The sequence below is a fragment of the Lampris incognitus genome, chromosome 1 (genome assembly GCF_029633865.1).
Source record: "Lampris incognitus isolate fLamInc1 chromosome 1, fLamInc1.hap2, whole genome shotgun sequence".
Taxonomy (NCBI): domain Eukaryota; kingdom Metazoa; phylum Chordata; class Actinopteri; order Lampriformes; family Lampridae; genus Lampris; species Lampris incognitus.
Window position 1 is genome coordinate 111,707,065 of NC_079211.1, and position 14,608 is coordinate 111,721,672.

Genomic DNA, 14,608 nt, shown 5'->3' on the forward strand with positions numbered 1-14,608 from the left:
GAAAAAACACTGTGGCAGATAAAAGTGTTCCACTCAATGGGCCGAACGTATCATCCAACTGAATGAGTTGTGGGTGTGGACTTTGAGGCATTAATACACAATTAATTTTGGAAATCTAAATACTTTAAAACAAAATCAAAACAAGTATTTTTTTCTTTATTTTGCAATAATTTATTGACCCTCGTAGGGAAATTATGCTCTGCATTTAACCCACCCTAGCTGTGTAGCTAGGAGCAGTGGGCAGCCACCATGCAGCACCCAGGGACCAACTCCAGTTCGTCTTGCCATGCCTCGGTCAGGGGTAGACAGGAGTACTAACACTAACATGCATGTCTTTTTGATGGTGGAGAAAACCGAAGCACCCGGAGAAAACCCACCGCAGACACGGGGAGAACATGCAAACTCCACACAGAGGACGACTTGGGATGACCTCCAAGGTTGGAAAACCCTGGGGTTCGAACCCATGACCTCCTTGCTGTGAGTGCTAACCACTGCGGCATGGTGGTGCAGTGGTTACTTTAAATTAATCACAATACTCTATTTGACCCCAAATTGCTCACACAACATTTTTTACTAAATTCACCTCAAATTTTACCATATCTTACAATTGCCATTTTACATTTACTCATTTCCAGACACTTTCACCCAAAGCAACTTACAAGAGTCAGCAATTTATAGTTGAATTCCATCACAGAGTGCTATATGGTAATCATACCAAAGCCAAGCCAAGAGTTGAATGTATTTAGTGTAGGTGCGTCTTCGAGCATTAAGAGGTGGGAAATGAGAAAATCAAAGTGCAAAATAGTTGTGCATTGCCACAAGTCAGAAAATGGGCAAATTGTGCTGACAAGCGCAAGTAGAGAAGAGCTCAATAGTAGAAATCAATTGTAATGACATTTAAATAAGTTTGGCGCAAGAATGACAGCCAGGGCCAATTCATATCCATAGCAAAATTACTCCAGAGATCACTTCAAGGATTAAGGAAGGCCTTGAAGAAGAAAGTTTTTAGGCCTTTCTTGAAGAAAGGACCCAAGTCTGTTGCTCTGATGGAGACCGGGAGTTGGTGCTAAAATCCAAGTGTGCAGTATTAATCTAGATTCTTTGTGGTGTTTAGATAGGATGGGCTGGGACACCAGCGAGATGTACAATTCAGCAGTCTAGTCTGGTTGAATGAAACTAGAAGACACTCCCCCATCCAAGGAGATACCATAAGGCAAGCAAAAATCCCCACTGACATCTCAGTGTCAATCTGGCAGAAAGGAAAAGTAGAGTTGGGTATCACTGGCATAAAAATGGCAGGAAAAGCCATGTGCAGAGGTTATTGAGCCAAGAGAGGTAGTATATAGAGTAAAAAAGAGTGGGCAAAGCACTGATCCTTGAGGCACACCTGTTGTGACCTGTCTAGGTTGGACACCTGACCCCCCCCCACCCCCCACCCCACATCATGTGGTATGACTTCCCTGCCAGGTATCAATTGAAATCAACGAAGTGATTTCACTTAGTTGAGTGAGGAAATGTATCTGTCAATAAATGTTGTGTCCAGATGAACTGATTCAACCTTCTTTGAAACTGTAGCAATGTTAAGTCACCATTGCTACCAGAGCTTCACCAGTCTATAGGTTTACTTGAGCAGCAGTAAAGCAACAATACTGAACATCTTTTTTTTTAGTTTACTGACAACTATGGTACATAAGTGGTAATTGCAGTAGTATATGAGCCATCAACATACACCACCCAGCTTTATCTATCCACCAAACCTACCCCCACTCTTCCGCCCACTTCCCTTTCTGACTGCTTACTAGAAATTAAATCCTGGTTTCCATACCACTTCCTCAAACTTAATAGTGATAAAACTGAGGTTCTCCTAGTAGGCAGTAAATCTACTTTGGCAAAAACTGATAGTTTTTCTCTTACGATTGACAATTCTGTAGTTCCTCCATCACCTCAGATTAAGAGTCTGGTTATCATCCTGGACAGCACGTTATCTTTTGAAACCCACATCAACAATGTTACTCGGTCTGCATATTTCCACCTACACAATATCAATCGTCTTTGGCCGTCACTTACATCTAACAGCACAGCTACTATACTCACTCACACCCTGGTTACATCCCATATTGACTACTGTAATTCCATCCTCTTTGGTCTTCCTCTCAAGAGTCTTAACAAACTTCGGTTGGTCCAGAATTCAGCTGCCCATATCATTACCAGAACTCCTTCCATAGATCATATCACTCCTGTTCTTCAGCAACTCCATTGGCTCACTGTTAGATACTGTATTGACTTCAATATCCTGCTCCTCACCTTTAAGGCCCTTACTAACCTAGCTTCTTCATATCTTTCTGAACTCCTTCATATCCACATGCCCTCCCGCACTCTCAGATCATCTTCTGCTCTCCAACTCACTACACGATCGGCCCTCTTGACTACCATGGGGTCTAGAGCCTTCAGTCATTCTGCCCCCCGCCTATGGAACTCTTTCCCAGAAGACATTCACAACACTGACTCTCTTTCAACCTTCAAAAACATCTCAAAACGCACCTTTTCAAACTGGAATATTCAGTCTTATCCACGCTTCATTGAGTTTTGTGCAGATGATGATTTTATACTTATCTGTTGTGTTAACTTTTTATCATGTGCCCTGCTTTGTTTTGATTTTATGCTGTCTGATACAGTGCTGCTTGTTTTTTTTACTGTGTTCTGTAAAGTGTCCTTGAGTGCCCACAAATAAAATGTATTATTATTATTATACCAGATCCTTAGGCAACAGTTACCACAGTCGTTGTATTAGCAACTTCCTTATTGTCAAACAAAACACACATTTGGCTGCACTAGCACAGTTTAACTATGGCTGTTTTACCCAACATTTCCAGGTGACAATTTGACCCAAGGAAAAATTAATTGAAAACTAGCACTGACTTACCCTTAAGGCACCTAAATGAAATCTCAGTGCAAAGAATACAAGCAATCCATTACAGACTGTGATATGAACCAGCTACCAGAGCCTTGAAACTGTATGGGGTAATGTGCTGACAATACAACACGTGAAAAAAAAAAGAACACCTTAATGATGTTATTATTGTTCTGATTAAAAAAAATGTGGCTAGTATCAGTAACTTGGGAATTACAAAACCGGTCTCCCACTGACAGGAAAAAAACAATTATAAAACCCAAGTTAAAACATTTGCAAGACTGGGAACTTAAATGTCTTTGAATTCCTTCCACCGTTTACATGTTTGGATAAAGATGAATGAAGAGAATAAAGTCTGAGGCCATGATTCTCTACCAGAAAATGGTGGATTGCTCCCTCCAGGTTGGGGATGAGTTGTTGCCTCAACTGAAGGAGTTCAAGTATGTCAGGGTCTTGTTCACGAGTGAGGGTAGGATGGAGTGGGAGATTGACGCTGTACCGGACCATTGTGGTGAAGAAGGAGCTGAGCCAGAAGGCAAAGCTTTCAATTTACCAGTCAATCTTCGTTCCAACCCTCACCTGTAGTCATGCGGTTTGGGTAGTGACCAAAAGGGTAAGAACGTGGATACAAGCAGCTGAAATGAGTTTCCTCTGTAGGGTGTCTGGGCTCAGCCTTAGAGATAGGGTGAGGAGCTCGGACATCCGGAGGGAGCTCGGAGTAGAACCGCTGCTCCTTCGCATCGAAAGGAGCCAGTTGAGGTGGTTCAGGCACCTGATTAGGATGCCTCCTGGGCGCCTTCCTTTGGAGGTTTTCCGGGCACGGCCAACTGGGAGGAGACCCCAGGGTAGACCCAGAACTCACTGGAGGGACTACATGTCCAATCTGGCCTGGGAACACCTTGGGATCCCCCAGGAGGAGCTGGAGGGCGTTGCTGGGGAGAGGGTTGTCTGGAGTGAACTACTTAGCTTGCTGCCACCATGACTCGACTCCGGAGAAGTGGCTGAAGATGAACGAATGAATGAATGAATAAAGAGAATGCAGTTAAAGTGCAAATCCAAAATGGGACCAACTTCAGCTTTGAACTCTGAAGTTGGTCCCATTTTGGATTTTATTCTACAGAAGAAAACCCCAACAAAACAGCCTATAAATGGCCTCATCTCTATGGAATTTTGACCCTATTATTTGCCCCAAAACAAAGTTTCTACTTTGAATGGTGGCAGAGAGGTCTATTATTTAAAAGGTCATCTTGTAACTAGTCTTTCATCGCCGCAATTTCCTGTTAAAGTATCCTCTAAACAGACAACCCCCCCCCCTAAAGAAACTTGTTTGCTCACTTTAAATCAATGCTGCAGTCTAAACTGGAAATTTTTTAAACTAAAGTGCAACACATGCAAACAACAGCAGAGCTGCAAATAAAATGCGCTGAGCCAAGGGCCGCCTGTAGCACACACCGAGCTGACGCCCGTCAAATACTATGAAAGATGCTGTACTTTGTGCTTATTTACAAAGCCTTCTTCCCAAGGAATATGTGAGTCTGTGGGTGTTGCTGCCTGGGAACAGTGCCCTGAGAAGTCGCTTCTCACGCTCATCAACTTGAGGCTAGACACCGCTGGTATGGCGTCTTATATTAAAATGAACAGGAGCATCTTTTTTTAATGAAAGACTATTTATTTATTTATGATTTCCCCCCTTTTTCTCCCCAAATGTACTTGGCCACTTACCCCACTCTTCCGAGCCATCCCAGTCACTGCTCCACCCCCTCTGCCAATCTGGGGAGGGCTTCAGACTACCGCGTGCCCCCTCCAATACATATGGAGTCACAATTCACTTCTTTTCATCCAACAGTGAGGAGTTTCACCAGGGGGACGTAGTGCGTGGGAGGATCACGCTATTCCCCCCAGTTTGCCCTCCCACCCGAACAGGCGCACCGACTGACCAGAGGGGGCGTTAGTGCAGCGACCAGGACACATACCCACATCCAGCTTCCCATCTGCAGACACGGCCTATTGTGTCTGTAGGGATGCCCAACCAAGCCGGAGGCAACATGAGGATTCGAACGGGCGATCCCCGTGTTGGTAGGCAACAGAATAGACTGCTACGCTACCTGGACACCTGTCACCTTGTTTGACATTGTATTCTTACAACAAATTGTATTCCTACAATGAATGTGTTCTCTGCATTTAGCCCATCCTATTGTACAGGAGCAGTGGGCAGCTGCAGCACCCGGGGATCAACTGCAGTTCTTCTTTCCATTGCCTTGCTCAGGGGCACAGACAGGAGTATTAACCTTAACATGCACGTGTTTTTGATGGTGGGAGGAAACTGGAGCACCCAGAGGAAACCCACGCAGACATGGGGAGAACATGCAAACTCCACACAGAGGACGACCCAGGATGGCCCACAAGGTTGGACTACCTCGGGGCTCGAAACCAGGACCTTCTTGCAGTGAGGCAACAGTGCGAACCACTGGACAATCGTTCCGCAGCAGGTGACTTACTTCTTGAGTCACATCGGCAGGCACTGGCGTGTGTTGGCCTTATTTTATTAAAATCTGACACAAAAAACAAAAAACAAACAAAATGTGGATGCTATCATGACTCGCTAGCCTCAGCTTAACATCATCCAGACTGGCTACTAGAGAGAGAGAGTCAGTGTATTCAACCCACAGCCACGGTGGATGTGATGTGTAACGCTTTTTCTTAAATCGTAGACTAAATGATGTTATTTGTCTTAACTTTGTATAGGCAGAAGGTCGAATGAGTGAAGGGATGGTTGCTGAATAAAAGAACTTTGCACATTGACAATTGTGATGCTGTAAATTTCATTATGCTGAATTGCCAAATTGTCCATTGAGATTTGGATTTTTATTGGTATGTGCCCCCATTGGCTTGATAAAGGAGACTTAATAGGGATGAGAAGATATTTGTGCAGAGCTTTACTAAAGGACTTGGTCTTAGTAACCTACAGCCTTTATAAACATGGCGGTTAAATTATTTATTACTTGCTGCCAAATAGGCATTAATTTAGTGCACCATCATCATTCTATGCCCAAATAAAGTCTGTAAATAGACTGCATTTATATCGCACTTTTCTATTCTGTGCCCAACAGCTATAAACCTCCCTACAGTTTGAAAACAGCTACTTGACAGTAATAAAAAAAACAGTGGTGTACCCTGCCCTCTCCCTCTCTCTCCCTATCCCTCTGTCTCTGTCTCTCTCTCTCAAAACTCCCACTGCTAAACATACACTCTTCCCGCTAGGGCTATTTAATAATTTACTCTGTTGCGTAATTGTTCCCCTTCACATGATATAATTATGACTGTTTTCTGCACATATTGGAGCACTATGATTTGCCACATGCCCAGAGTAAACTGGCGAGCGTCTACAGCCCTTATGGGGGCCATGACAGTGAGAGAGCGATTGAGTCTTGCTCCAGCGTAGAGCACAGCCGGCCTCTTAGGTTTCTCTCAAATCACCCCCCCCCCCCCAAGGATGACTGGAAACTGGGAGGAGAGAGAGAGGCCGGTCAGAGTCTCAGTAGGATGCACAGAATCGCTGCTGTTCTGGCAAATTAGCTCAGCAGTCCACCCGTCTACTCTCACCGTGAGATGCTTCGTGGGGACATTAGGACCTCATCTGAAGAGCTCACACTGGTGTTTTTAACGTTCATCCATTTTCCACAGTTTCCTGTCAAGAGGCGCTTACACGTACACCTCAGCATTAGTTTATGTGCACTGAGAGTACCAGTTGGGTGGGGTTTACTACATAGCTCAATGAGTGTCAGAACCGAGAGTACCAGTTGGGTGGGGTTTACTACATTGCTCAATAATAATGAGTGTCAGAAGGGTATGGGGTGGGCGTCTGGGTAGCATAGCGGTCTCTTCTCGTTGCCTACCAACACGGGGATCGCCAGTTTGAATCCCTGTGTTACCTCCGGCTTGGTCGGGTGTCCCTACAGACACAATTGGCTGTGTCTGCGGGTTAGAAGCTGGATGTGGGTATGTGTCCTGGTCGCTGCACTAGCGCCTCCCCTGGTCAGTCGGGGCACCTGTTCAGGGGGGAGGGGGAACTGGGGGGAATAGCGTGATCCTCCCAAGCGCTACGTCCCCCTGGTGAAACTCCTCACTGTCAGGTGAAAAGAAGCGGAGGAGACACGTGGTAGTCTGCAGACCTCCCCGGATCGGCAGAGGGGGTGGAGCAGAGACCGGGATGGCTTGAAAGAGTGGGGTAATTGGTACAATTGGGGAGAAAACAGGGGAAACCCCCCCCCCCAAAAAATAGAAGGGTATGGGTGATCACAGTCATGACATACATATGACACTGTGGACTGTGCTGCAGTAAACGTCAGCTGTTTGATATTCACAGTAAAACAGGTGTTGAATATATTAATTCGCACTTTCATTTACACCTGGTATTCACAATTTTTCTGGTATTTTTTAGACCTTTATTAGATAGTGATTGTGGATGCAGACAAGGAAATGGGGGGGGGCTAAGACATGCAAAAAAGGCCGTCAGCTAGATTCCAACAGGCGAGGGTTGCGACCATGTGGTATGCACTCCAACCACCTGGCTACGGCGGCGCCCCTACACCAGTTATTCTTATGCAGTCTGCATCTCGACATATCATCTTGATAATGAACATTCTGATGATGCTCTTCCTATGCCATGTGTTCGTATTGTGACTGGAACTCATCTTTCCTGTGCACAATACCAAGAGAAAGAGTGGATGGGAAGGAAGAGGGCCTGTCTGTCGTCATTAAAAGCAATATTCAAATAAAACAACATCATAATGTCTGTGAATGTTCTCATCATAATCTTTCACTGAATGGGTCCCCCTCAAGACTTGGAGGCAACAGAATCGTACTTCCAGCTGCTGTCAGCATCACCATTGCTACAGGTTTGCTGTTGGAGTGGCTCTGGCCAAAGATTTGAGTAGATGGTCACCTTCGGAATGAGCTGCAGTATGTCTGCAAGGACGCCATGGCTGCAAGGATGACACTTCTACACCCTGTGAAGTACTAACCCTGCAATGGGAGCACGCTGTGCAGTACAGACTGCATTTAGACATCACAATGCAAGCGGTCTGGCAGATTTGAACACATTTTGACTGCAATATATGCAGCGTGCATTGTACCACGCATTAGTGTGTATTCTTCCCTTCTCAGATAATATGTATGTATACAATTTGCATGTTAATGCCAGATGCAAATTCGGCCTAATTCTACTCACGCTGTAGAGGATGTCCACCCATCCCTCCATGGTGATGCACTGGAAGACTGTGAGAACGGCAAACAAGATGTTGTCAAAGTTGGTGATGCCGAAGTTGGGGCCGATCCAGTATTCCTGACAGGTGGTGCCATTGGCGCAGGTCCTGGCTGGAGGGTCCAATCCACATGGAAATTCTGCTACCTGTTCGCCTGGGACAAAAACACACAAACAGGTATGTACATATACAAATGTGCATATACCACATACGTTGCATGTAACGGTTTTTTGTTTTTAGAGGAGGTGGGGGAGGAATTCAGTACCAAATATGAGACATGGGAAAACATCCATATGCGACACATTATGTTAAATGAAACAAAAGATAAGATCACTACGTTACATTACAATGTATATTGAATTTCACATTTTCATCCAGATTTGTTTTCAATGGGGCTAGAGCAGAGTTATCTTAAATTCATCAATGTTTTGTATTTGCAAACAATACAGAGGAGTGCAACAGTCAACCCTCTATCACAGAATGTTGAATAAGTTCATCTGGACACAACGTTTGACAGAAACGTGTCATCACTCATCTCAGTGACCTTTTCAGTCTCAACTGACTGCAGGTATCCCCACCCTTATAAACAATACAGTGGCATAACGACCGAAACCAATGACCGGATTCATATGCAAATATGGTGTGACTATAACTAGCATTACAATGGCCATGTGTACTATTCATAGAGGACTTGAGAATGTCTTTATGCATGCTCAATAATCCAGGTAAGAAACTCAAAGACGACTGAATCAGTTCATCTGGATACAACATTTTACTATTTTACAATTTACAATTTCATTTAGGGCGGCACAGTAGTGCAGTGGTTAGCTCGGTCGTCTCACAGCAAGAGGGTCCTGAGTTCAAGCCCCGGGGTAGTCCAACCTCGGGGGTCATCCTGGGTCGTCCTCTGTGTGGAGTTTGCATGTTCTCCCCGTGTATGTGTGGGTTTCCTCCAGGGGCTCCAGTTTCCTCTCACAGTCCAAAGACATGTAGGTCAGGTGAATCGGCCATATTAAATTGTCCTTAGGTATGAATGTGTGTGTGTGTGTGTGTGTGTGTGTGGGCCCTGTGTGATGGCCTGGCGGCCTGTCCAGGGTGTCTCCCTGCCTGCCGCCCAATGACTGCTGGGATAGGCTCCAGCATCCCCGCCACCCTGAGAGCAGGATAAGCGGTTTGGATAACGAATGGATGGACAATTTCATTTAGCTGATGCTTTTATCCAAAGCAATGTACATCTGAGGTTAATAGAACACAAGCAAGGATCTCATCAGGAGGCGACAACGCAAATAAGTGTCAAAAAAACTAGGTTCAAGTCCGATAGGACATAGGTGTCAACAGGTAGTGTACAAAGGCAATGCATAGGGGGCATAGAAGCAATTTTTTTTAATTTTTTTTATACCATCAGGTGTGGAGGTGTTCATGAAAGAGCTGGGTCTTAAGCTTCTTCTTAAAAGATGGAGAGGGACTCAGCAGATCAAATGGAGTTTGAGATCTCATTCCACCACCGGGGAACTACAGAAGAGAAGAGTCTGGCTAATGACTTAGGGCCCTGTTATGGAGGAAGTGCCAGGCACCTTTCATTGGCAGAGCGTAGTGAGCGGTACTGAGTGTAGATCTGGATGAGGGAGTTCAGGTAGGCGGGAGCCGTTTTAGTTGCTGTTTTGTAAGCGAGCATCAAGGTTTTGAATTTGATGCAGGCAGCAACTGGGAGCCAGTAGAGGGATATGAACAGCGGAGTGACATGTGCTGTTTTGGGTTGGTTGAAGACCAGACATGCCGCCACGTTCTGGATCATCTGCAGAGGTTTGAAAGTGCATGCAGGGAGACCTGCCAGTAAGGAGCTGCAGTAGTTAATGTGTGACATAACAACAGCCTGTACCAGGAGTTGTGCTGCATGCTCAGACAGGTAGGGTCTATTTTTCCTGATGTTGTACAGGGCAAATCAGCATGACCAAGCAAACAAGACTATGTCAACCTTAAAGGTTAGTTGGTCATCAATCATGACACTCACGTTTTGGGCAGACTTTATGGGCATGAGTTAGATTGATCCGAGCTGGATATTGATCTATTGTTGTAAGGATGGACTGGCTGGGATGACAAGGAGCTCAGTCTTAGATATGTTAAGCTGAAGGTGGCGTTCTTTCATCCATGCAGAGATATCAGCAAGGCATGAGGACATCTGTGCTGAGACTATGAGGTCATCTGGCGGGAATGATAGGAAGAGCTGGGTATTGTCAGCATAGCAATGGTATGAGAAACCATGGGAGTGGATGATTGCACCAAGTGAGGTGGTGTATATTGAGAAGCAAATAGGACCGAGCACTGACCCTTGAGGTACCTCTGTGGATAACCCATGCGGTTTGGACACTTCACCCCTCCTAGATACTCAAAAAGATCTCCCCGAGAGGTAGGACATGAAACAGTGGAGAGCAGATCCTGAGATACCAAGCTCAGTGAGTGTGGAGCGAAGGATTTGGTGGTTTACTGTGTCAAAGGTAGCTGACAGATCTAGAAGCAATAAAGCTGTGGACTGACCAGCAGCTCTAGCCAAACACAGTGATTCTATTACCGGCAGGACTGTAGTCTCGGTAGAGTGGCCCCGCTTAAAGTCAGACTGATTCAGATCACACAGATTGTTCTCAGAAAGGAATTCAGAGACTTGGTTAGAGACGGCACGCTCAAGTATTTTTGAAAGAAAGGGTAGGAGTGAAATCAGTCTGTAGTTTTCAACCTGAGCTGGGTTGAGTGTAGGTTTTTTGAGCAGCGGGTTGACCTGAGCTTGCTTAAATGCGGTGGGGAACATACCCGTTTTACGCGAGGAATTGATGATGTGTGTGACTGTGGGGTTAAGTGCAGGGGAAATGGTCTGTAGGAGGTTGGATGGTATCGGGTCCAGAGGACAGGTAGTGGGATGAGAGACCAGCAGAAGCTTGGAGACTTCCTCCTCGGTCAGGAGGAAGAATGAGGTGAGTGAGGCACTATTAGCTGGCAGCAGCAGACAGAGTTGGTCAGGCTCAGATAACTGGTTACTGATGGCAGAAACATTATCAGTAAAGTACGAGGCGAACATGTCAGGAGTGAGCAGAGTGGAGGTCAGAGGAGGAGGCGAATTGAGGAGTGAGTTAAAAGTAAAAAACATTTTTCGAGCGTCAGTGGCACCACAGATCTTATTCTGATAGTCAGTGGTCTTAGCTGTTTTTAAGCTGGAGGAGATTGACGCTAGGAGATGCTGATAGTCACTGAGGTCAGTGGACTCTGGTTTTACGCCATTTTCTCTCTGCCACTCTGAGCCCTGCCCTATGCTCTCTAATGACCTCAGTGTGCCATGGACGGGGGGGGGTGGCATTACAAGCAGGTCTGGATGCTAGAGGGCAGAGATTGTTAAGACAGGAGGCTAGTGAGGAACAGAGTGTGTTTGTAGCCTCATTGACAGGGAGTGAACAGAATTCATGGAGAGGCATGGAAGCCAAGACCTCATTGGCGAGCTGGGTCAGTGTAAGGGACCGGAAGTTTTGGCATAAGGAGACCCTTTGTGGAGGAATGTGAGGATGTTCCAGTAAGGAGTCCGTAAATTGAATAAAGAAGTGGTGCGACAGATGTAGGGTGGTGACAGTTAGATTTACTGTGGAGCAGTTCCGAGTCAAAACCAGATCAAGAGTATTGCCCGCTTTGCGTGTGGGAGGGGTGGGAACCTGTCTGAGATCAAAGGAGGACAGAAGTCAGAGGGCAGAAGTCAAAGGTCAGAAGTCAGAGGTCAGAAGTCAGCGGTCAGAGGAAGTCAGAAGTCAGAGGAGAGAAGTCAGAGGACAGAGGACAGGAAGTCAGTCGCTTGGGTTTTTTCAGTAAGGATATTCATATCTCCCATGACAATCAGTGGTGTGTCATCGGAAGAAAAGGCTGAGAGTAACATGTCTAGTTCGACTACAAAAGTTCCCCAGTTGACAGATCTATTTATTGACAGAAATGTTTCATCACTCAACTAAGTGACCGCTTCCGTCTAAACTGACTGCAGGTATCCCCACCCTTATAAACAATAGTTGCATAATGCCCGAAACCAATGACCAGTTTCATATGGAAATGAGGATTTGAGAATATTTGCAATCGCAGCATTGCAAGATGGCAACAGATGTACTCTTAGCCCCTTAGCCCCCCCCCCCCCGATTCAGGGATGCTTGTTCCCTCTTAACATAGATGGTCTCTTTGACTCCCCATTCAAACCAGTGTTCCTCCCCATCAAGGATGTGCATATCCTAATCCTTGAAAGAGTGGCCACTGGCCTGTAGATGTGTGTAGACTGTGGAATCTTAGGTAACCAATACAGACTAGGTGTAGCTTCCCCTGGGTATAATCTGTGGTACGAAATTTTGTCAATAGCATTGTCCTGTTCAAACAGCTTCAGACAATCTATCACCTTTTTCTTGTAACCACTGCCTGGATCTCATTTCAGGGGCTCATAAGTATTTTTGTCGCAAAGTAACATCATAACTTTCTCATGGTAGCCTGTCTGGTTTAATACAACAGTGCATCTGCCTTTGTCTACCAGAAGGATGATGATGATTTTATTGTCAGTACTGAGAGTCGTGAGAGCGTTCCTCTCATCTCTAGTGATTTATAAGGGTGGGGATACCTGCAGTCAGTTTAGACTGAAGAGGTAACTTAGATGAGGGATAAAACGTTTCAGTCAATAAATGTTGTATCCAGATGAACTGATTCAACCTTCTTTGATTCTCTTACCTGGATTATTGAGCATGCATAAAGACAGTCAAACCTTTACAGACTTAAAAAATTAAATAAAATAGTCCATGGACTCTACATTCCAAACACATAAAACACAGGCGAAACAAGGGACAAAGGGAGAAGGGAAAGGAAATATTGGTGTAAAATGTCACAAAGTAAATTTTAGTCAAAATATTTCATATACACACTGATGAGCCAAAACATTATGACCACCTGCCTAAAATGCCGTGGGTTCTCCATGTGCCACCTTAACAGCACTAACCCACTGAGAAATGGACTCTACAAGACCCCCGAAGGTGTCCTCTGGTATATAGCACCAAAACATTAGCAGCAGATCATTCAAGTCCAATAAGTTGCGAGGTGGAGCTGCTGTGGATCGGACTTGTTGGTCCAGCACATCCCACAGATGCTCAAACTTATTGAGATCTGGAGAATTTTGAGGGCAGGCCAAGTCTTTGAACACAAGTCCTTATATTCCTCAAACCATTCCTCAACTAAAAGGGTGCACTCAGGGGATCAGAGTGCAGATCCCTGCCAGTTGTATCGCCCCTTCTGCGGTGTTTGGACTTGGCGATAAACTATCGCTTTCTTTACCTACCAGGATAAGGGAAAATCTCCCCTTCTCCAGTGCTTAGAATTGGGTGAAAAACCAGTTGAGGAGGTAGCACACAATTGCAGTATAAAAGAGGTTTTTCAAAGGGTTTGAATCACCGCAACCATGAGAGATCCTTGATCATACAGTCATAAATGTGCACAAAATTAGGCTGACAGGCCCAATAGTATGCAAGATTAGCAGCGGCAAGAGACGGGCACACACGGACAAAGAAACCAATGTTTTTCCTGCCATTGTAACACTTATATGCAGCTCCCATGTTGATTGAATGGAAATATGAAAAAAAAAACGTTTTTATTATGCAGCACTCAAGCTAAAAAAAATCTACCTAATAAAAACATTTTGCCTGTCAGTCTGTGGATGTGCAGCCTCCTAGGCAGACACTCACACAAATGAGACCAATGTAAACTTGCACTTCCCAAAAAGAAAAGGTTTGCTATGTGACAATTTTGGTCTAACCCTAATCCTGTCTTTATTGTCGTAATAAAATAAAGCCGGGTAAACTATTTACACTCGCGCATGCGCAACATCCAAGGTTGACTCAAATCAGGCAGTGACAAAAATACACAACTTTCTTTTTTGACTGCAAACTAGGAGCAGTTGCTCCTTTTTCATTTTTTGGAATACCAAAATTATTTTAATTACCTTCTATTATGTTGCCACCCGATCCGAATCAACCATAGATATGAGTCGCACATGCATACATACGCATGCCCACGGTCGACTTAGATCGGGCAGTGACAGAGAACAGTGTGGTCAAGTGAGCTGGAGGGTGAAGGGAGCAGTGATAGCGAGAACAAACTTTTTTTTGAGGGATTTTAATCACTGCAACCACAAGAGTCAAGTCAGTTTTATTTGTATAGCCCATTATCCCAAATTACAAATTTGCCCCAGTGGGCTTTATAGCAACACAACATCCTGTCCTTAGACCCTCGCATCAGATAAGGAACAACTAACTAAAAAAACAAAAAACAAAAAACCCTTTAACAGGGAGAAAAAATAGGAAGAAACCTCAGAGAGAGCAACAGAGGAAGGAAGGATCTCTCTCTCCCAAGACGGACAACATGCAATGGATGTTGTCTT

The 14,608-nt window shown here is 44.9% G+C and overlaps 1 protein-coding gene across 1 annotated transcript in view; it reads right to left on the minus strand.

Annotated features, from left to right (window-relative positions):
• cacna1ba (calcium channel, voltage-dependent, N type, alpha 1B subunit, a) overlaps positions 1–14,608 on the minus strand; it is a 269,201-nt gene that overhangs the window by 180,811 nt on the left and 73,782 nt on the right. The window contains 1 exon segment of the mRNA XM_056281288.1: positions 8,142–8,329. Within this exon segment, the coding sequence (XP_056137263.1) occupies positions 8,142–8,329 (188 nt within the window).